Genomic DNA, 22672 nt, shown 5'->3' with positions numbered 1-22672 from the left:
ACATATTGATGTTCCTTTTTCACATGTTTACCAGAAGTATCAAAGTAGGGATCTCCTATGTTGTATCTCAAAAGGCATATATACAAGGTAATTCAACCCAGTGGGAAATATGTGGGAAAGATGTTTTTAATGCCCAATGTAGAGGGTGCTGAATCATGTTTAATGTTCTGTAGTTCTGATGTACACGCTAGAAGTTCTGAATGTTTATCAGTGTTCCATCATTTAATCTTTGTATGTGTGGCGTTCTTTGCAGTACACTTGTTTGGCTCATGAAATTAATCTGTTCAGTACAATTTCCAAAAAACATCTGGAACTGGAAAATGGTTTATCTTGGCACAATTGAGTCATAACCTAGGGCTGTGTTCCACTTTTTACATCAGTTCTTGACCCATAATTACATTTAACCATAGATTTAGAACAAGTAGAATGGACAGTTTGTAGTTAAATGTATATCTCAGCATTTTATTCAAGCAATGAATTCCACAACCTCTGTCTAGTTCTGTGTCATCAGTTGAACTCAAAGTTCGAACACGATCGTTGAGGGTGTTCAGAAATCAGTGGAATGGACCAATATGATAGATATTTGTTTGGGAGTTTCATCCCTTGGACCCCGGAGTAGACTTAAAGGAAAAATGCATTTTAATGTCCGTTCTACCCCTTCTATTTCAATGGTGCTAACCATGCTCTGCAGCATAGGTAAATTAGGCTGTGTGATAACACTGAGACATTCTGAAGGAATTTAGTATTTTAATGGTGCTGTAATATCACTAAGGAGTTTGCTGCTATAAATTAATTTCTAGAGCCAGATCATTCCTACATAAACTAAACATAATGGAACCTTTTAAAGCAAGCAATGCTGCTTGAATCCCTTATTACATTTTAAAATGAATAAAATGTTTTTTAATTGAGAAATCCCTTGTTTTGGACATTCACTCGATGGACAAACCAGAAGGCAGGCGTTAATTGCTTCTCGCAATTTTCAGCAATCACTCATATCCAGGATAACTTAGTCATTGCATAAAATGTAGGGGCTAGACAATAATTTATAAGGTAAGAAACCAGTCTTGGCATGACAAGTTTTATTGCGTATTTACATTAATCAGGCTTTAACAATGAAGTGAATATCGCAAACAGCGTACATGTACACGCTTGGTCGGTCATCACAGGGTACAACTTGTCAAATATTGACAATGTAGTGACATTTCCCTGTGTACTTTTAAAAAGTAAAATGTCTACAGTACTTCAGCTAAAAAAATAAAAGTTAACGATACCAATTTCTGCTCAAAAGTTGTAAATAAATACCATAACCAACCACTTTCAGGAAAGGTGTAGTAGACAATGGCTCAGGTCTCAAAACATGGCAGTGAAGCTATGAAGTATTTTGTTCCATGATTTCTTCATCAGTAGGCCTCACACAACCTCTTCATAAAACGTTGTAGTAATTTGAGTGGTAGATAAGACAGACTGGCCCTCCATGGGATTTCCCTGAAGTCAGCGTTCAACAACACTGAGCTCATGCTGAAGAGGGGAGGAGAGATTCCATGCACTTAGTCAATGAATGAGCTGCTCTTAAATCATAATATAATAACCCGAGGATGGGGAACGAATTAATAAAACAGACCCAAGCTCAGTACTGACAGGCCTGAGGGAGAGGTAAGTCTTGTCCTGTGTGTAAGACACAGGATTCAGAACGGTGAGGGATCACAGACTCAGTAAGACAAGAGGGCAACATTCACACAGATACACTCACCCATTAGAGTCCCATTATAGAATATTCTCCATATCTCACCCACACCATGAGTACAGTACAACTGTCATACACACAGAGTCAAGAGTACAGCCTCTCCAAATACACATAGTTGAGCTTTACAGGTATGTACTCCAATCAGATTCCAGCATCTGGCTTGACGAAGAGGGCAGAGAATGCAAAGGCCAGGAACATTATCCCACCAACGATTGTAACTGAGGAGGAGAAAACAGAGGTCCATAACACAATTCCAATGACTACTAGCTACATTCATTACAGTTTAGGCCAGTGCTCTCCAACCCTGTTCCTTGAGAGCTTACCCTTCTGTAGGATCTCGCTCCAACCCCAGTTGTAACTTCTGATTAATCGAATCAAGCTGCTAATTATTAGTCAGATGCGCTCGATTAGGTTTGAAGTCGAAAACCTACAGGACGGTAGCTCTCCAGGAACAGGGTTGGAGAGCCCTGGTGTAGGCTATGACCACAACCAGGAACACATTTTTTAAATTATTCAAGTGAGGAAAAATATATCACCAGTTCTGACAGAGATCTTCTGTGCAATCATCCTTCCTCCAACCACAGCCAGTCCTGTGCACAGACAGTGTCCCAGAGTCCCACCCACTGCCACTCCAAAAGGATCCTGAGACAGAGCATTTGTTTATGATACGTTTAAGCCTCTCACAGAACCAACAAGGATCACAGTGCAGTAGAAATAAATGCACAACAATAATTCCATAACAATATAATTCCTTTTGAGTATATTACACGTACACAGCAACCCTATATCCTGATCTTAATCATGAACTCGGACTTTAGATCCACAATGAATGCTTTGCAGCCACATCTCAGCATTTTAGCTTGAGATCAGTGTAACATTTGCCAGCATGTGCCATTTTTACTAGGCAAGCAGACTCAGACTCCATAGTGGGTCTGCCAGGACTCACCTCCCGGGCAGCCAAGATGATGGTGGTCAGCTGAGAGCGGTCTCCCCACTCTGCCAGGAAGGTGAGGGTGAAGGCCTGGATGAACACAGGTGAGATGAAGCTGTGCCATCGCCCCTGAGGATGGCTTGACCCTGAGCCCAACTCCACATCTGAAGCCCCATTCACCAGCTTAGACCGCTGGAGCTATAGGAAATAGGAATACAAACCAAACAATGAAACCCTAGACCAAGAGTTACAGCAGGGTAATATGAAAATTCCTAACATGCAAATGTAGGTGTGGGCAGTGTGTGTTTTACAGACCTCCTCATCCTTCTTTTTAATCTCAGCCTGCACCTCCTCCAGCTCCTCCTGACCCTCGTCTGGACTCATTTTCAGCCCCTCTCTCAGCATGCGAACACCAAAGATGGCAAACAGAGCTGTGGACACATAGTATGTGTAGATCCTGGGGATGATGGTGGTGGCATAGCCAAACATCACTGAGAAAACATAAGAGGGACTTAGTAGGATAAAGGACGGACTGTACAGAACCAAATACTCAGGGGGACATTCAGACACACCAAGGATGGATCCGCACCTCCACTAATTGGGATACATGAACAAAATCCCAACAATCCATCCACCAACCTGAAAGGCAGGTCATAATGCCAAGCGCTAGCATTGCCCCTAACAGCACAGTGAGGCGGTTGTAGCGCATAGCCATGATGGCAGCGATGAAGAAAGTCTTGTCTCCCAGCTCAGAGACAATGATGACAGAGATGGCAGCAACAAAGGCATGGATGAAGCCCAGGTCACCAGATTTGCTGGAATCATTTTCACTGACCTCTGGGCCAATAGCATGAGCGGTTGGTGTTTTCTGTTGAAGGGGAAACAAATATCAGTTCAGTTCCACAACAGGTTAGGCATGGAAACCATGTCTTAATTTTTTTTTTGTACACATACAGTATTAGTCAAAAGTTATTTATTTTTATTTTTTTTTAAACAATTTTCTACATTGTAGAATAATAGTGAAGACATCAAAACTATGAAATAACACACATGGAATCATGTAGTAACCAAAACAAAGTGTTAAAACAAATCTAAATATATCTTCAAAGTAGCCACCCTTTGCCTTGAAAGCTTTGCACAATTTGGCACTCTCTCAACCAGCTTCACCTGGAATGATTTTCCAACAGTCTTGAAGGAGTTCCCACATATGCTGAGAATTTGTTGGCTGCTATCCCTTCACTCTAGTCAAACTCATCCCCAACCATCTCAATTGAGTTGAGGTCAGGTGATTGTGGAAGCCAGGTCATCTGATGCAGCACTCAAACACTCTCCTTCTTGGTCAAATAGCCCTTATGCAGCCTGGAGGTGTGTTGGGTCATTGTCCTGTTGAAAACAAATGATAGTCCCACTAAGCGCAAACCAGCTGGGATGGCGTATCACTGCAGTGGTAGCCATGCTGGGTAAGTGTGCCTTGAATTCTAAATAAATCACAGACAATGTCACCAGCAAAGCACCATCACACCACCTCCTCCATGCTTCACGGTGGGAACCACACATGCAGAGATAATCCGTTCACCTACTCTGCGTCTCAAAGACACAGCGGTTGGAACCAAAAATCACAAATTTGGACTCCTCAAACCAAACTAATGTCCATTGCTCGTGTTTCTCTCTTCTTATCGGTGTCCTTTAGTAGTGGTGTTGTTGCAGAAATTCAACCATGAAGGCCTGATTCACGCAGTCTCCTCTGAACAATTGATGTTGAGATGTGTCTGTTACATGAACTCTGAAGCATTTATATGGGCTGCAATTTCTGAGGCTGGTAACTAATGAACTTATCCTCTGCAGCAGAGGTAACTCTGGGTCTTCCTTTCCTGTGGCGGTCCTCATGAGAGCCTTTGCGCTTGATGGTTTTGTATCTGCACTTTTTTAACTTTAAATTTTATTTAACTAGGCAAGTCAGTTAAGAACAAATACTTATTTACAATGACGGCCTAGGAACAGTGGGTTAAACGACAGATTTTTACCTTGTTAGCTTGGGGATTTGATCTTGCAACCTTCCGGTTACTGGCCCAACGCTCTAACCACTAGGCTACCTGCTGCCCCAACCTGCCACACTTGAAGAAAACGTTCAAAGTTTCTTACATTTTTCCAGATTGACTAACCTTCATGTCTTAAAGTAATGGTTGTACTGTCATTTCTCTTTGCGTATTTGAGCTGTTCTTGCCATAATATGGACTTGGTCTTTTACCAAATAGGGCTATCTTCTGTATACCACACCGAACTTGTCACAACACAACTGATTGGCTCAAATGCATTACGGAAAGACATTACACAAATTCACTTTTAACAAGGCACAACTGTTAATTGAAATGCATCATGACTACCTCATGAGGCTAGTTGAGAGAATACCAAACTGTCATCAATGCAAAGGGTGGCTACTTTGAATAATCTAAAATATGTTTTTGTTTAACACTTTTTTGGTTACTAGAAGATTCCATGTGTGTTATTTCATAGTTAATATCTTTACTATTATTCTACAATGTAGAAAATAGAAAAAAATAAACTAAAACCCTGGAATGAGTAGGTGTGTCAACGTTTGACTGATACTGTATATTGGAAAGTGTACAGCCTGTCTCATTGAAGCAGGTAGTCAAAGCCACGTAGACTGGGGGTATAATACAACTTGGTAGTTATTAGTTCAACTTTCAGACTAGGGCTAGTGACGACCAGGACAATAACCCGGCTAACCATGTTTTCCACCTATGGCATGTCCCCAAAGCATGAACCAAGAAAGAGGTCAAAGTAACCGAGTGAAATAGATACTGGTGGTGACTTTACACATCATCTTGCTCTGGCTATGCGAACGTGACGACGCTCGCTAGTTAGCATTATTAGCTATGTGGAATGTTTTCGAGTTGCTAGTTAAGATAGCTAACGAACTAGTTAACTACCTCTTGTTGCGGTTGTTCTTGGACTGGTTTGTGTTCCTCCTGCATCCCAGAAACTCCAGCTGACAACACCGCGACAACCAGGGGCAGCAGGACACACATCACACTTCTGTTAGCCCTTCCATTCCTTCCGCCGGCCAGTAGATACATTTTAACAAAGATAATCAAGCAGATTGTGTTAAAATGCTGATAATAAAGGCAGTTTACATAAGCGTATGGGATAAAAATCACTGCGTAAATCACTCGATATAATTAGCTAGACGTACACTACATAGCTAGTTGGTAGAAAAGCTTGCCGATTGAACTGCTTTGGATAGAACTCATACGGGATTTTTAAATTGTGAACTTGCTACCTGAAAGACAGTAAACCACTAATGTGATTGGATCGCTAAAAGGAGGACGCGTATGTAATCTGCTACTTTAACTTCTGTGCAGTACTGTCATTGGCTACTTCAACTGCCAATTTGTAGATGTCATGGAAAATGTCAAGTTAGAGAGACTTACAATTGCCAACCAATAATGGGAGGGAAGAAAATGCAGCGAGAGCAAGAGGCTCTATGAAACTATACTATATAGTAGCTACACTTTAATGTAGAGTAATACAAGTAGTCAAATAAAAGCAATTCAAATACTGTGATCATTTAAAAAATGCTGGAAGACTTTTCTAAATATTGATGTCATTAACTGCGATTTTAAGTTGGGGCCAATCTCAGGATATGGACACCGAAATGGACACCAATGCCATTCATTATCTAGTGGAGCTGCTGCTGTCAGTCACAGCATAAACTGGGTTAGGGCCTGGCGTAAACCCTGCACCTTAATTAAGTCACCTTAAGTACGGAAGCCAAGGCACTCCCTTATCAGTCCTTGCCAATGTACACAAACGATTTCTGCTGCTAACAGTGTCCTTATCAATCTTGTCCTGTTAATTTGTTTCATCTTTAAATCTATTCCATTAAAAAAATAGATATTCAACGCAATCATTTCAACAAACAAAATCTTTAGATTTATTTTTCTGGAAAATGAAGTTGTACAAAATAAATCACATTATTCATATCAGGCATCAGTTACAATAAATAAGGGAGGAATGCTTTGCGATGCTGTGGGTAAGACTGAAACTTGCTTGTGTAAAACTCATGACAGAGCTGGGCAGCCAGCGCCTGGTTGAAGAGCACATAGAGGACAACGAGCCACCAGGTGAGAGCGTGACTTCCAGACACAATCCCCAGAGACACATAGATCAGCAGCTCAGCTAAGTAATGAGGACAGGAGACCAGCTCAAACCAGCCTCCACCGGGAACCCTGTGGGCTAGAGTCTCCACTGTCCCTGCAAAAGAGGAGAACAAGACAAAAATGTATACAAATTATACAAAACATATTCATGAGGGGAAGCTAAAAAGATGTTAACCAAATGAGTCCCACTGTATCGCTGGCACATTTTGGACTTCTAACTCCTTTTAAACAGTGTGTTTGAGCTAGAGACTACTGGGTTTTACCATTGGACTCATCTATTTCTTCTGCATCCGTAGTCCATAATTAACCGGGGCTGAGATAGAGCAGTGTTTGTGAGACAAGGGTGGATTCCAAAGGGGCCCGGGCCTTTATACAAAAACATATACAGAGTCCGAATGGTTTGAGCTACAAAACTATTAAAAGCTTTCCATGAAAAGTCGAGACTCTCACAAACACGCACATGTTTTGCTCTCTGATGCTCACAAGCAAGCACAAGAGTCGTTAGAATGTATGATGTTCTTCTACAAAGGTCATTGGAAATCCCAGGACATAGTGTCTATACTGTAATAAGCTCACATAGTTGCTGTCAGAAACACCACACAGTTGTCACTGACAATTTGGATATTCATTTCCCAGTGAACAAACCATTTCTGTACTTACAGCGTTCATTAAAAAGAAAAATCAGGTTTTTTCTTTGGGTGACCTTGTTTTTTTTATTGACATTTGTCAATACAACTCATGAATGCAAATGATTGTGTCAAAGTGTTGTGTGTGCTACTTGTAGCCCTCGTTGTCCTGAAAAGAAAATGGTAAAACACTTAATTGTGAGGATAAATATAAGGCATGGACAAAAAAAGCAGATTTTTGCTGGGGTCTCGGGACTGATATGGTTAATGTGATCAAACATTTACTTGCCGAGTGTCCTCTCGGAGTCATTTTGAACTAATAATTGAGACATCTGATCTGCATGACCTCACCTGATCCTCCAGTGCGCAGTCTGGCCAACAAGACCAGGGAGCGGTGCTGCAGCAGAGAGGCCCAGAAGAAGAGTACAGCTCCAACCACATAGTACCACCTCAGCTGGGAGAGCAATGGGAAAGCAGGGCTCCCTACCAAAACATCACCATCAGTCTGGCATCAACAGCATAACAAATATCACAATTACATATAATACACTGAATATATATATATATATATATATATATATATTACATTTACATTTACATTTACATTTAAGTCATTTAGCAGACGCTCTTATCCAGAGCGACTTACAAATATATTATATATACGCAACAAGCAACAATTTCACCAATTTTACTGAGTTACAGTTCATATAAGGAAATCAGTTAATTTACATTAATTAATTAGGCCCTAATCTATAGATTTCACATGACTGGGCAGAGGCACAGCCATGGGTGGGCATGGGAGGGCATAGGCCCACCCACTGGGGAGCCTGACACACCTACTGGGAGCCAGATCCAGCCAATCAGAATGATTTTTTCTCCCACAAAAGCACTTTATTACAGACAGATATACTCCTCTGTTTCATCCGCTGTCCGGGTGGCTGGTCTCAGACAATCTGCAGGTAAAGAAGCTGGATGTGGAGGTCCTAGGTTGGCATGGTTACATGTGGCCTGCAGTTGCGAGGCTGTTTGGACGTTCTGTCAAATTCTCTAAAACGACGTTGGAGGCGGCTTATGGTAGAGAAATTAACATTCAATTCTCTGGCAACAGCTCTGGTGGACATTCCTGCAGTCAGCATGCCAATTGCATGCTCCCTCAAAACTTGAGACATCTGTGGCACTGCACATTTTAGAGTTGCCTTTTATTGTCCCCAGCACAATGTGAACATGCTGTTCAATCTGCTTCTTGATATACCACACCTGTCTGGTGGATGGATTATCTTGGCAAATGAGGAATGCTCACTAACAGGGATGTTAACACATTTGTGTACACAATTTGAGAGAAATAAGCTTTTTTGTGCATATGGAACATTTCTGAGATACTTTATTTCAGCTCATGAAACATTGGACCAACACTTTACATGTTGCGTTTATATTTTTGTTCGGTAAAGATCATCAAGCAGTATGTGAATTGTGAAGCAATACAAAACAAAGCTCACCTCCTTCAATTATCAAAGAATCCGAGCACAGCACTGTCAGCCCCAGTAAAATGTAGTAGGCCAAGCCAAATATATACTGAACAATGTGAATGACCCCATCAGAGAACACGCTGACCAAGTGGCACTCCAGTAGTCGTCTAAGAGAATGAATCCATAACAGGACCTGCACCAGCACAGCTGACACCTGTGGAACTAAAGTAAACACGAGTCAGTGTTCTACAGGCACATACAACCTAATATGATGAGTTGGTCTTACCAGGTGCCAACACAGCAAATGAAAACAAATGAGGTAACCATAAAATATCCCAAATCTGGACAAGTTACCTTGCCTGACTGCCACTGGTCCACCAGTAGTCAGGAATCCCAATATGTCAGTCAACCATGATGGGAATTTCTGGCCCCATACAATCATGTTAAGTGACAGGACAATAAGAAAACCATTCCAGCCAACAGATATTGCATAGAAGTGCCAGAACCATCTACAAAGAAGAGGTTTAATTAAAATCAGTGGCCTACAGTCAGTCAAGTGTCATCATCATCAATCGGGGCTCTAGTCTTGCAAAACCATTCGAAAATCTGGACTTCCGATCAGCTGTTACATTACGTTGTGCTGATAAACGTCCACCCAATAAAGTAAATATATGGAAGTGGGTCATTTAAAATATAGTTGAAATATGTTTTCCCATTTCCTCAAAAGGGCCGAGCATTACCTTTTTGGGATATCAAAAACACGCAGCCAGTGGTCTCGTTTCAGTGGTCCCTTGGTTTTACCGTATCGGATTAGATCCTGGAATAATATATACAGTTTTGAATGCTCACATCCAGTCGGCAGGTAACGTGAAAGTCTGTGGACGCAAAAAGCTAAGAGAAAGCATAAAGCCAAGGATAACCACAGGAAATCAATAACACAAAATCCTAAAAGTGTTAGCATTGTTCGGTCAGGCACTCAAAAACCTCCGTCTGGAAACACCAATGGAGCATTCAAGTTCCGATGCACAACTGCTGCAAAGGGACTAGTCTCGATAACTCGACCCGTAACCCGAAACTTGACAACGTTGCCTAGGGTCGGGGTTTGAAGACTACACAGGGACAGTTGTGTATTAGTTAGTTCATCAGATAAATAACCACCGTACTGTATGATACATTACGGATATAACTGATCCAATCAATAGATGATTTAAAAAAACACAACGATTCATTAATGTGCTGTTGATGTTACAGGTGTAAACAGCAGGTGGCAGCAAGAGTTTGGCCAGAAGACCTCTGAAAATGTCTTTTTTTTAACGGTCTCTGCCTCTGACAGCCTCTGACTTGACTGTTCGAGCCACTGCCTGAGAAAACAGCTCAGAAAAATCCACAATGCAAAATATCCAAACTGTCATTGACTCAACCTTAGTGTCATTCAGTGGCTGAGGTGGGAACATTCATTGAACACATTCATTTATTGCTTTCCTGTAGACATTTTTACTTAAGCTTTGGTACAGCAAATGTAGGCAGAACCATGTTAACTGTTTCTATACCATTGATTTCCTTTAAGGGCCTCCTGTTGGAGGCGGTATGAGAGGTACAGCAGCTCCAGCAGTCAAGACCCAGTCAGAACTCTAGATATCAAAGTGCGTGAGGGCCTGTGTTTATGTAAAGGAGAATGAGCCACCAGGTGAGAGTGTGATTGCCAGACACAATCCCCAGAGATACATAGATCAGCAGCTCAGGAAAGTAATGACAGGAGACCAGCTCAAACCAGCCTTCACTGGTAAACCTGTGGGTTAGTATCCACTGTCCCTGCAAAAGAGAACAACAAAACACAAGAAAAAATGTACACAAATGACACAAAACATATCCATGAGAGGAAGCTAAAAAGATGTTAACCCAATGAGTCACACCGTATTGCAGACACGTTTTGTACTTCTTACCCCTTTTAAACATAAGTGTGTTTGAGCTACAGACTTCTGGTTTGTACCTTTGGATTTGTTTATTTCTTCTGCATGTATGTAGAGTCCGAATGGTTTGAGCTACAAACTATTAAAAGCTATATATGAAAGCTGAGGCTCTGACAAACACGCACATGTAACATGCTCTATGACGCCCACAAGCATTGGCTTCTGACAATCCTAAATGAGAACCGGAGAGGGATGGCTGACAATGGCTTTGTTGGCAGATGGTTGCCTCCCTACTGGAAAATCAGAGTTTTAATGTTTATGTTTCTGTATGCACATTGATTGATTAATTGATCTTATACTGCACAAAGATAAATAACATACATTTTTCGAAACTATTCCAATCTGTAAATGGTTGGACTTATTCACAAATGATTGAGATGGTGGTTCAAATGTAGATGGTTTAGGTAGTCTCCTTTATCAATCTTCCTTACCGTGGCAGTCATTCTAACTGCAGTGAACGAACCTTCACCCCATTTGGTTCCATGCTGGCTGAAGACCTAGCTAGCCAGTAACTAGTTAAAACAAAACACATATGAAAGGGCAAACAAGCTTACCCTATATATGAATAGGGTAAATGTGTTATTATATTTGCTGACACCCTACAGTCAAATTTTGGCATCAGTAGAGTAGCTATCTAAATCAAATCAAATGTATTGGTCACATACTTGTTTAGCAGATGTTATTGCGGGTGTAGCAAAATGCTTGTGTTTCTAGCTCCAACAGTGCAGTAATATCTAACAAGTAAAATCGAACAATTTCGCAACAATACACACAATACACACAAATCTAAAGTAAAGGAAAATATAAATATTTGGACGAGCAATGTCGGTGGAGCATAGACTAAAATACAGTAGAATTAGAATAGAATACAGTATATACGTATGAGATAAGTAATACAAAATATGTAAACATTATTAAAGTGACTAGTGTTCCATTATTAAAGTGGCCAGTGATCTCAAGTCTATGTCTATAGGGCAGCAGCCTCTAAGGTGCTAGTGATGGCTATTTAACTGTCTGATGGCCTTGAGATAGAAGCTGTTTTTCAATCTCTCAGTCCCAGCTTTGATGCACCTGTACTGACCTCACATTCTGGATGATAGCGGTGAACAGGCAGTGGCTTGGGTGGTTGTTTTCCTTGATGATCTTTTTGGCTTTCCTGTGACATCGGGTGCTTTAGGTGTCCTGGAGGGCAGGTAGTTTGCCCCCAGGGATGCGTTTGGCAGACCGCACCACCCTCTGCAGAGTGCTGTCATTGTGGGAGGTGCAGTTGCCGTACCAGGCGGTGATACAGCCTGATAGGGTGCTCTCAATTGTGCATCTGTAAAAGTTTGTCAGGGTTTTAGATGCCAAGCTAGTTTTCTTCAGTCTCCTGTGGTTGAAGAGGCACTGTTGCACCTTCTTCACCACACTGTCTGTGTAGGTGGACAATTTCAGTTTGTCAGTGATGTGTATGCCGAGGAACTTGAAACTTTTCACCTTCTCCACTGCGGTCGTGTCGATGTGGATAGGGGGGTGTTCTCTCTGCTGTTTCCTGAAGTGCACAATCAGTTGTTGACGCTGAGTGAGAGGTTATTTTCCTGGCACTACACTCCCAGGGCCCTCACCTTCTCCCTGTAGGCTGTCTCGTTATTGTTGGTAAACAGGTTGTGTCGTCTGCAAACTTGATGATTGAGTTGGAGGCGTGCGTGGCCACAGAGTCATGGGTGAACAGGGAGTACAGGAGGAGGCTGAGCACGCACCCTTGTGGGGCCCCTGTGTTGAGGATCAGCGAAGTGGAGGTGTTGTTTTCTACATTCACTACCTGGGGACGGACTGTCAGGAAGTCCAGGATCCAGTTGCACAGGGCGGGGTTCAGACCCAGGGCCCCGAGCTTAATGATGAGCTTGGAGGGTACTATGGTGTTGAATGCTGAGCTGTTGTCAATGAACAGCATTCTTACATAGGTGTATTCCTCTTGGGAGTCCAGACGGGATGGCAGTGTGCAGTGCGATGGCGATTTCATCGTCTGTGGATCTATTGGGGCAAATTGAAGTGGGTCTTTTGTGACTCCACTTTGTCTCTGTACTGATGTTTTGCCTGTTTGATTGCTTTATGGAGGGAATAACAACACTGTTTATATTAAGCCATATTCCTAGTCACCTTACCATGGTTAAATACGGTGGTTCGCGCTTTCAGTTTTCGCGAATGCTGGTTTCTGGTTTGGGTAGGTTTTAAGAGTCACCGTGGGTACAACATCTCCTGATAATCTCAGTCACTGTATCCGTGTATTCGTCAATGTCATTCTCAGAGGCTACCCGGAACATATCCCAGACCGTGTGATCAAAAAACACTTGAAGTATGGATTCCGATTGGTCAGACCAGCGTTGAATAGTCCGTAGCACAGGTACTTCCTGTTTGAGTATCTGCCTATAAGAAGGGAGGAGCAAAATGGAGTCTTGATCAGATTTTTCGAAGGGAGGGCGGGGGAGGGCTTTGTAGGCATTTTGAAATGCTGAGTAGCAGTGTTCCAATGTTTTCTCAGAGCGAGTGCTACAGTCAATGTGTTGGTATAACTTCGGTAGCGTTTTCCTCAGATTAGCTTTGTTAACAGTAAATGCGGACTCGGGATATGTGGTGTCCAGTTTATATACAGTCCAGTGTAGTTCTTTGAGGGCCATCGTGGTATCGGCTTGAGGGGAAATATACACGGCTGTGACTATAACCGAAGAGAATTCTCTTGAGGGGCAATGCGGTCTGTATTTCATTGTGAGGTATTCTAGTTCGGGTGAACAAAATGACTTGAGATTCTCGTTGTCACAATCACACCATGAGTAGTTAATCATGAAACATAAACTCCCGCCCTTCTTCCCGGGAAGAGATCTTTATTCCTGTCTGCACGATGAACTGAGAACCCAACTGACAGTATAGACTCAGACAGTATATACAGAGAATTCCATGTTTCCGTGAAGCAAGTATGTTACAATCTCTGATGTCTCTCTGGAAGGAGATCCTCACCCTGAGGTCATCAACTTTATTATCCAGAGACTGAACATTAGCGAGTATTATACTCGGAAGCGGTGGGTGGTGTGCGCAGCCTCTTGAGTGGGACTAGATGTCCACTCCGTATACATCTTCTCTGCTGGCGGTGTTTTGGATCAGCCTCTGGTATCAGTTCGATTGCCCTGGGGGGTACGAACAAAGGATCCAATTCGGGAAAGTAGTATTCCCATGTCGTAATGCTGGTATTGCCGGTGAGTTACTGTCGCTCTGATATCCAAAAGTTCCCCCCAGAAATTCTGGGCTAATAATGTAAGAAATATTCCACACCCCTCTACAAACACGCCTTCTCTGATGTTGGTTACAAGGTGGTACTTATTTAAATTGGGTAACAGAATATCATGTTACCATTGGTGTATTAAAATGAGAGAGTTAGGGTGATGTCCTTAATAGTCCCGCCTTCTGAATTTAAGTGTTTGACATTGGGGAGAGGAACAGTAACTTTATGATCAAACTTCATCAATGTAGAAGCAACAATTTTGTTTCATACTTTGATCTGGTTTCATCCAAATATCATCCAATTTCATAAAAATTATGATTTGGAATGGTCATGATCTTTAATTTAAGTTGGAATTTGCAACACCCATGGTGTTATGGACTCAACACTTTTGGGGTGTTAGTTTATCAACACTTAGTGTTAGTTTAAGACTTTGAGATGGTCACATATCATTTCTAAGAAAATGTTACATTTAACACTATGGTGTTAAGATTCCGATGGCAAACTTGTTGTGTACAAGACGGACAAAATCTTTGTTATTAACGGAAAAGACACTGAGCTCCATAGTGTCTAAAATAATTGGTAATAATATTGATTGATTACAGTGAGCTGTGTTCATAAAAGTACTGTAAGCCAATGATGGGGAGCAAGACCAAATATGTTTTAATTGACCTAATAGCAGTTATTCTTTAGCCAACCAGGTTCAGTTATAGTTCCTTTGATTTAATGGCAGTAGCTTTGGTCTACTCTGTTCTTATCTGCCTCAAGGATAAAGCCACTTCCTGGACGTGATATATATGACAATTGAAATTCATTACGAGGCTATAAATTCAGTCCTCCTCTTCCGCTATAGTAATTATTCTGTGTCTGCAGTACAACAGCCACTTAATTAGGAATCCATTTTCCCACAGAAGACAGGATGGTCTACAATAGTCTAAGCATGTACTTTATTTATTGTGAGTGCATGGATGAGAGAGAGAGAGAGAGAGAGAGAGAGAGAGAGAGAGAGAGAGAGAGAGAGAGAGAGAGAGAGAGAGAGAGAGAGAGAGAGAGAGAGAGAGAGAGAGAGAGAGAGAGAGAGAGAGAGAGAGAGAGAGAGAGAGAGAGAGAGAGAGAGAGAGAGAGAGAGAGAGAGTGAGGGGTGTTTGTGTTTACTGTGTATATCCACTGTATTCTTGGCTTTGTGTGTATGTGATAGATATGGAAAGTGTTTTATCTATTTGATTGATTGGTTTATTCTTAGTATGCACGATCACTGTCAGGTTTGACAGAGTTCAGCTTACTCAGTGCTTTCTATGTGTGACTGTGAGTGAGTGTGTGTGTGTGTGTGTGTGTGTGTGTGTGTGTGTGTGTGTGTGTGTGTGTGTGTGTGTGTGTGTGTGTGTGTGTGTGTGTGTGTGTGTGTGTGTGTGTGTGTGTGTGTGTGTGTGTGTGTGTGTGTGTGTGTGTGTGTGTGTGTGTGTGAGAGTAATGTATATGTATATATCAAATGCTGCTCCCTTGTGTACAGTGTGACACGTGTTTAGGGCTTGTGTGTGTGTTTCTGTGTAAGAGACAGTCCTGCTTTTGAGGCGTTTGATTCCAGGATGCCTCTTAGAGGAGCTCAGTTTCCTGTCTGGGGAAGCGTGGACTGTTTCCTGTCCCCTTCCCCTCACTGCTGTCCACCTTCCACTCGCTCACTGTAGCCAGAGTTGGACCCTCTTTAGGCCCCATGTCCACAGCTGCCCCATCTGTCCTGTGCCCTCATAGACCACCACCATCAGCTTTGAGAGAGACATCCCTAATTACACATGACACTGGGATAGAACTGAACTGAGAACCACAAACTGGGTATCAACAGTCCTGCTGAATGACGGAGGAAAAATCAAATCAAATCAAATGTATTTATATAGCCCTTCGTACATCAGCTGATATCTCAAAGTGCTGTACAGAAACCCAGCCTAAAACCCCAAACAGCAAGCAATGCAGGTGTAGAAGCACAGTGGCTAGAAAAAAATCCCTAGAAAGGCCAAAACCTAGGAAGAAACCTAGAGAAGAACCAGGCTATGTGGGGTGGCCAGTCCTCTTCTGGCTGTGCCGGGTGGAGATTATAACAGAACATGGCCAAGATGTTCAAATGTTCATAAATGACCAGCATGGTCAAATAATAATAAACACAGGCAGAACAGTTGAAACTGGAGCAGCAGCACGGCCAGGTGGGCTGGGGACAGCAAGGAGTCATCATGTCAGGTAGTCCTGAGGCATGGTCCTACGGCTCAGGTCCTCCGAGAGAGAGAAAGAAAGAGAGAAAGAGAGAATTAGAGAGAGCATACTTCAATTCACACATGACACCGAATAGGACAGGAGAAGTACTCCAGATATAACAAACTGACCCTAGCCCCCCGACACATTAACTACTGCAGCATAAATACTGGAGGCTGAGACAGGAAAGACTTGAGGATACGAAGCTGAGAGTCAGAGTATTGGGGATTGGGTCTATTTTTCTCTCCCTCTCCCGCCATTGCCTATCTTTTTCATAATGGAATAGCAGGCTCTCTTGGCACAGGTCGGGAGTATATTGTGGTGAAAAGAGCCATCAGCAGTCAGACAGAAAATTTGTTTCGAGAAGTTTGAGAAGACTGTAACATTTAGAGTTTTTCTGCAGAGAAGTAATGTTTGAAGGCTAAGAATTGCCTGTGAGAACCTCTGGTAATGTACAGACCCAACTATTGAATATCAATGTTAAATGTTTGATTATTCCATTGTCTTTCAAATCAAAGAATCTGATCGAGGCAACAAGGTGACCTCAGCCTTAAGAGAAAGGTTGTTAGAAAACATCCATCTCAATGAATCATTCTAAGACACTTAGATTACTACATATATATAAAAAAATGAAAAGGTAGGCAATATCCTACCGTCACCGAGAAACCAGGAACTGTTTCCTTTCCTGTGTAGACATAGTTTGGATTAGCCTATCCACTGGCTTAATAACTCTACCTAGTCTAGTCCGAACACCCTCACCCAAAAACCTATCAGGAATGTCACGGACAGCACTAACCCTGCTCAGAGGTCTGACCTCAGGATGGGGAGTACTACAGATCCGCATATCCGGAGCCAGCACACTTTCAGTTACAGACTCAACACTAGTAGTGTCAGACTACTGATCAGAATCCTGGTAGATTGTCACAGACCACACTGACGAAGCATCTTCAACCAAGGTAACATTATCTGTCACAGCATCATCCACACGGAATGGAGTTTCACAATTAGAACTCTTGTAGGCTTTGTGGATATCTCTCTGGTCCACTTCCGCTGAGTACACCTCACTTAAGGGGACTTCATATGGTTGTTCCACCTCACTTCCATCAGCTGGGACTTCACCATCCTCTTGGAGTGTTCTCCCAGAAGACTCAGGAAGGCCTGCTACCCAGCGGACAGTCCTGGCGTCTCTCCCATCCATTTGGCTGGACTCTGCAGACATCTCAGAGATCACGTCACCACTCGATAGAGATTCGTGACCCTCAGGTTCCTCCTACGAAAGCAAAGGCAGAACGTTGACTGGCATAATCAGGTTCCTATGCACAGTTTTGATGCGTCCAGTGGCAGGGTGTTGGATACGACATGTGTTCAGTGAGCTCACGCCCTAGCCTTAGTTATCTTTGTTTTCTTTATTATTTTGGTTAGTTCAGGGTGTGACATGGGGATTTATGTGTTATGTCTGGTCTAGGGTTTTTTGTATGTTTATGGGGCTGTTTCCCTTCTAGGTAGTATGTATGTCTATGGTTGCATAGATTGGTTCTCAATTAGAGGCAGCTGTCTATCGTTGTCTCTGATTGGGAACCATATTTAGGCAGCCATATTCTGTGGGTACTTTGTGGGTGGTTGTCTTCTGCCTTTGTGTCATTTCACCAGATAGGACTGTTTTGGTTTTCACATTTGTTGTTTTGTATTTTTGTAGTGTTGTTGTTTATTGTCTATATTAAACATGTTGAACACAAACCACGCTGCATTTTGGTCCTCCTCTCCTTCAACGGAAGAAAACCGTTACAGAGCTGTTCTTCGCAACCATTATGTACACCACACTCTCCCAGCGATCAGCCAGTTTCTTCTTGCCCCTCTCCCCCTTGTTAGCAAGTTGAACTCTGTCTCCCTTCCGTACCGAGTGACCTTTAAACCGTTTGTTGTAAGACCTCGGTTTGTCTCTTTTGTTGCTTATTGGCATGCTGCTGGGCCAATGTCATGGCCTCTCTCAGATCCTCACCCAGAGACTGGACATACTTATCCACATCTACTGTGTCCCCATCCAACAGCACACTTTCAAACATATAATCTACTGGCAACCTAGGGGTGCGTCCAAACATCAAGAAGAAGGGTGGAAACCCAGTAGTCTCGTGAACAGTGCAGTTATAGGAGAAAGTCAACGTGTTCAACATCTGAGGCCATTTAGCCTTGGACCTAGCTGGCAGAGCTCTAATCATCCCACCCAGTGTGTGATTCAGACATTCTGCTTGACCGTTACCCATGGGATGATAAGGTGTGGTGTGGGACTTTTCAACACCAGATAACTGAAGTAATTCTGCAAAGTTAGCACCCCTGTCAGAATGGATACAATCAGCGAACCCATAAATGCAGAATAAATTATTCCAGAGAACACAAGCAACAGTCTTAGCAGACTGGTTTGGACATGGATACGCACAGGCCAGCTTAGTAAAGTGATCAGTCACTACTAACACATCAATAGACTTGTTGTTTGAATCTTCTGCAGTCCAGAAATCAATACACACCAGTCCTAAAGGTGCTGTTGTCACAATGGAGACAAGTGGGGGCTCTTGCTTCAGGCTCAGGTGCTTTACTCAAAACACATCTCTTACAGTGGGCCACGTATTCCTTGACATCCTCCATAGATTACAAGTAAAACCGCTGTCTCGTGAGCCAAAATGTGCGCTGCTGACCCTGATGACCAGCATCATCATGAACTCCCTTCAACACAAGGCCTCTCAAAGACACAGGTACGACATATTGGAATATTTTCTTCTTACTCGCTGGGTGTTTTGAGACACGATACAGAATCCCTAACCGCGTGGTGAGTTTTCCCCACTGTCTTAGAGGACAAACTGTTTCTTTAGCTTCAAGGACTCGCTCTCTCCTAGATGGGCGTCGGCCTCTATCTACAAAGAACGTGACTCTGCTGGTGATAGGATCCAGTGACTGGTTACATACAGCTCCCTGTGTGTAAGGACAGGTAAAGGGCTCTGACCCATGGACATCAACTTCTCAAGAAGTAGATTTTTAACCCAAATAAACTTCATAAAACAATAACTGTAATGAGTTTTTCTTGGCATTTAATGAAATTCTGCAAAGAATTTGTGAAATTTACAGTATGTTTAGCAATGTAGCCTACAGTTGAAGTCGGAAGGTTACATACACCTTAGCCAAATACATTTAAACTCAGTTTTTCACAATTCCTGACATTTCATCCTAGTAAAAATGCTCTGTCTTAGGTCAGTTATAATCACCACTTTATTTTAAGAATGTGAAATGTCAGAATAATAGTGGAGAGAATGATTTATTTCAGCTTTTATTTCTTTCATCACATTCCCAGTGGGTCAGAAGTTTACATACACTCAATTAGTATTTGGTAGCATTGCCTTTAAATTGTTTAACTTGGGTCAAACATTTCGGATAGCCTTTCCCAAGCTTCCCACAATAAGTTGGGTGAATTTTGGCCCATTCCTCCTGACAGAGCTGGTGTAACTGAGTCCGGTTTGTAGGCCTCCTTGCTCGCACACGCCTTTTCCAGTTCTGCCCACAAATGTTCTATAGGATTGAGGTCAGGGCTTTGTGATGGCCACTCTAATACCTTGACTCTGTTGTCCTTAAGCCATTTTGGTACAACTTTGGAAGTATGCTTGGGGTCATTGTCCATTTGGAAGACCCATTTGTGACCAAGCTTTAACTTCCTGACTGATATCTTGAGATGTTGCTTCAATATATCCACATATTTTTCCATCCTCATGATGCCATTTTTTGTGAAGTGCACCAGACCCTCTTGCAGCGAAGCACCCCCACAACATGATGCTCCCACCTCCGTGCTACACGGTTGGTATGGTGTTCTTCAGCTTGCAAGCCTCCCCCTTTTTCCTCCAAACATAACGATGGTAATTATGGACAAACAGAGTTCTGTTTTTGTTTTATCAGACCAGAGGACATTTCTCCAAAAAGTACCATCTTTGTCCCCATGTGCAGTTGTAAACCGTAGTCTGGCTTTTTTTATGGCGGTTTTGGAGCAGTGGCTTCTTCCTTGCTGAGCGGCTTATCAGGTTATGACGATATAGGACTCGTTTTACTCTCGATATAGATACTTTTGGACCCGTTTCCTCCAGCAACATCACAAGTTTGTTTGCGGTTGTTCTGGGTGTAATGATCTTCGTCTGTTGTTTGTAGAAAGTCAGACCGAAATGCAGCGTGTAGGTTACTCATGACTTTTAATGAAGCTAATAAGCTGATCCCCACATAACTGAGGGGCAGCTCGGGACAGAGGGGCAGCTCGGGACAGAGGGGCAGCTCGGGACAGAGGGGCAGCTCGGGATAGAGGGGAAGCTCGGGATAGAGGGGCAGCCCGGGACAGAGGGGCAGCCCGGGACAGAGGGGCAGCCCGGGACCGAAGCAGCCCGGTACTGAGGGGAAGCCCGGTACTGAGGGGAAGCCCGGTACTGAGGGGAAGCCCGGTACTGAGAGGAAGCTCGGTACTGAGAGGAAGCTCGGTACTGAGAGGAAGCTCGGTACTGAGAGGGAGCCCAGTACAGAGAGGGAGCCTAGTACTGAGAGGAAGCTCAGTACTGAGAGGAAGCTCAGGCAGGTAGTAGGCTCCGGTAAATCCTGGCTGGCTGGTGGACCTGGATGATTAAGGTTGTCTGGCCGATCTAGAAGATCTTGGTAGACTGGCACTTCTGGCGGATCCTGGCAGACTGGCACTTCTGGCGGATCCTGGCAGACTGGTGACGCTGGGCCGACTGGCGGCGCTGGGCAGACAGGAGACTCCGGCAGCGCAGGAGAGGAGAAAGGCTCTGGCTGTGCTGAACAGGCGAAGCGCACTGGACGCGCTGGGCCGACTGGGAGCACTGGTGGCGCTGGACAGACAGGAGACTCCGGCAGCGCAGGAGAGGAGAAAGGCTCTGGCTGCGCTAAACAGGCGAGGCGCACTGGACGCGCTGGGCCGACTGGGAGCACTGGTGGCGCTGGACAGACAGGAGACTCCGGCAGCGCAGGAGAGGAGAAAAGCTCTGGCTGCGCTAAACAGGCGGGAGACTCCGATAGCGCAGGAGAAGAGAACAGCTCTGGTTGCGCTAAGCAAGCGGGAGACTCCGGCAGCGCAGGAGGGGAGAAAAGCACTGGCTGCGCTGAACAGGCGAGGCGCACTGGAGGCCTGGTGCGTGGTGCTGGAACTGGTGGTACTGGCGCGAGGACACGCACAGGAAGCCTGGTGCGGGGAGCTGCTACCGGAGGACTGGTGTGTATAGGTGGCTCTGGATAGACCGGACCGTGCAGGCGCACTGGAGCTCTTGAGCACCGAGCCTGCCCAAGCTTACCTGGCTCGATGCCCCCTCTAGCCCGGCCAATAGGAAGGGCTGGTATGAGTCGCAGCTGGCTCTGCACCCGCACTGGAAACACTGTGCGCTCCATAGCATAACACGGTGCCTGCCCGGTCTCTCTAGCCCAACGGTGAGCACAGGGAGTATGCGCAGGTTTCCTACCTGGCATAACTATTCTCACTTTTAGCCCCCCCCAATACATTTTTTGGGGTGACTTTCCGGTTTCCAACCGCGTCGCAGTGCTGCCTCCTCATACTCACGCCTCTCCGCTTTAGCTACTTCTATTTCCTCCTTGGGACGGCGATATTCTCCCGGCTGCTCCCAGGGTCCTTGACCGTCTAATTCCTCCTCCCATGTCCAAATCTCCAAATGATGCATTCTCTCCCATTGCAACTGCTCTTCACGATTAACAGGGAGAGTAGGCTCAGGTCTGTTTCCTGACTCAGCCACTCTCTCTCTGCGCTTTCCCCTGTTACCTTCAGTTTTCGCTCTGTATAGCAATGTTTTCCTTCTCGATTCCATACGTGTATAGCCCTCTTCGCATTGCTGTAGGGAATCCCAGGCGGGTTCCTGCACTCGCCCTGGGTCGGCCGCCCACCTGTCGATTTCTTCCCACGTTGTATAATCCCTGCTTCTGCCGTCCATAGCGTCCTCCTTCAGATCCTGCCAGTTCACACGCTGCTCGGTCTGTGAATCGTGGTGGGTGATTCTGTAATGATCTTCATCTGTTGTTTGTAGAAAGTCAGACCGAAATGCAGCGTGTAGGTTACTCATGACTTTTAATGAAGCTAATACGGTACATGAAATAACGGAAGAAGAAAACAACAAACAAATGAAACTAATACAGCCTATCTGGTACAATCACAGGTACAGACAGGTACAATCACCCACGAAATACAACGCGCACTCAGGCTACCTAAATACGGTTCC

General features: G+C 43.8%; 2 protein-coding genes across 3 annotated transcripts; both read right to left on the bottom strand.

Moving 5' to 3' along the window:
• Nucleotides 1-1062: 1062 nt before the first annotated feature.
• On the bottom strand, nt 1063-5999 carry tmem165 (transmembrane protein 165). 2 transcript variants are annotated; one of them, XM_046353024.1, is made up of 7 exons: nt 5890-5999; nt 5627-5750; nt 3315-3543; nt 2991-3166; nt 2691-2873; nt 2281-2386; nt 1063-1962 (listed from the first exon to the last, which is right to left on the bottom strand). In XM_046353024.1, the coding sequence occupies exons 2-7, from the start codon at nt 5723-5725 to the stop codon at nt 1886-1888; spliced, it is 870 nt and encodes a 289-aa protein (XP_046208980.1). In that variant the 5' UTR covers nt 5726-5750; nt 5890-5999; the 3' UTR covers nt 1063-1885. The 2 variants fall into 2 exon arrangements, with proteins under 2 accessions (XP_046208980.1, XP_046208979.1); XM_046353023.1 differs by having other exon boundaries at nt 5627-5965.
• A 607-nt stretch (nt 6000-6606) lies between these two features.
• On the bottom strand, nt 6607-9949 carry srd5a3 (steroid 5 alpha-reductase 3). Its single transcript, XM_046353022.1, has 5 exons — nt 9689-9949; nt 9303-9457; nt 8979-9170; nt 7834-7965; nt 6607-6950 (listed from the first exon to the last, which is right to left on the bottom strand). The coding sequence occupies exons 1-5, from the start codon at nt 9907-9909 to the stop codon at nt 6691-6693; spliced, it is 960 nt and encodes a 319-aa protein (XP_046208978.1). The 5' UTR covers nt 9910-9949; the 3' UTR covers nt 6607-6690.
• Between the last annotated feature and the right edge of the window lie 12723 nt (nt 9950-22672).

This window comes from Oncorhynchus gorbuscha, linkage group LG06 (assembly GCF_021184085.1).
Source record: "Oncorhynchus gorbuscha isolate QuinsamMale2020 ecotype Even-year linkage group LG06, OgorEven_v1.0, whole genome shotgun sequence".
Classification (NCBI taxonomy): domain Eukaryota; kingdom Metazoa; phylum Chordata; class Actinopteri; order Salmoniformes; family Salmonidae; genus Oncorhynchus; species Oncorhynchus gorbuscha.
This window is presented reverse-complemented; position numbering and strand designations above follow the sequence as displayed.

Coding starts and splice junctions, on each gene's coding strand:
- srd5a3 (XM_046353022.1), bottom strand. CDS start 9,909: ATGCTAACACTTTTAGGATTTTGTGTTATTGATTTCCTGTGGTTATCC. Junction 7,966..8,978: donor TTCTTTGATAATTGAAGGAG/GTGAGCTTTGTT, acceptor ATGTTTTGGTAG/GGAGCCCTGCTTTCCCATTG. Junction 6,951..7,833: donor ACTGCGCACTGGAGGATCAG/GTGAGGTCATGC, acceptor CCTCTTTTGCAG/GGACAGTGGAGACTCTAGCC.
- tmem165 (XM_046353023.1), bottom strand. CDS start 5,773: ATGTATCTACTGGCCGGCGGAAGGAATGGAAGGGCTAACAGAAGTGTG. Junction 3,167..3,314: donor CATTATGACCTGCCTTTCAG/GTTGGTGGATGG, acceptor ATGTTTTCTCAG/TGATGTTTGGCTATGCCACC. Junction 1,963..2,280: donor GAAGATCTCTGTCAGAACTG/GTGATATATTTT, acceptor TCTCCTCCTCAG/TTACAATCGTTGGTGGGATA.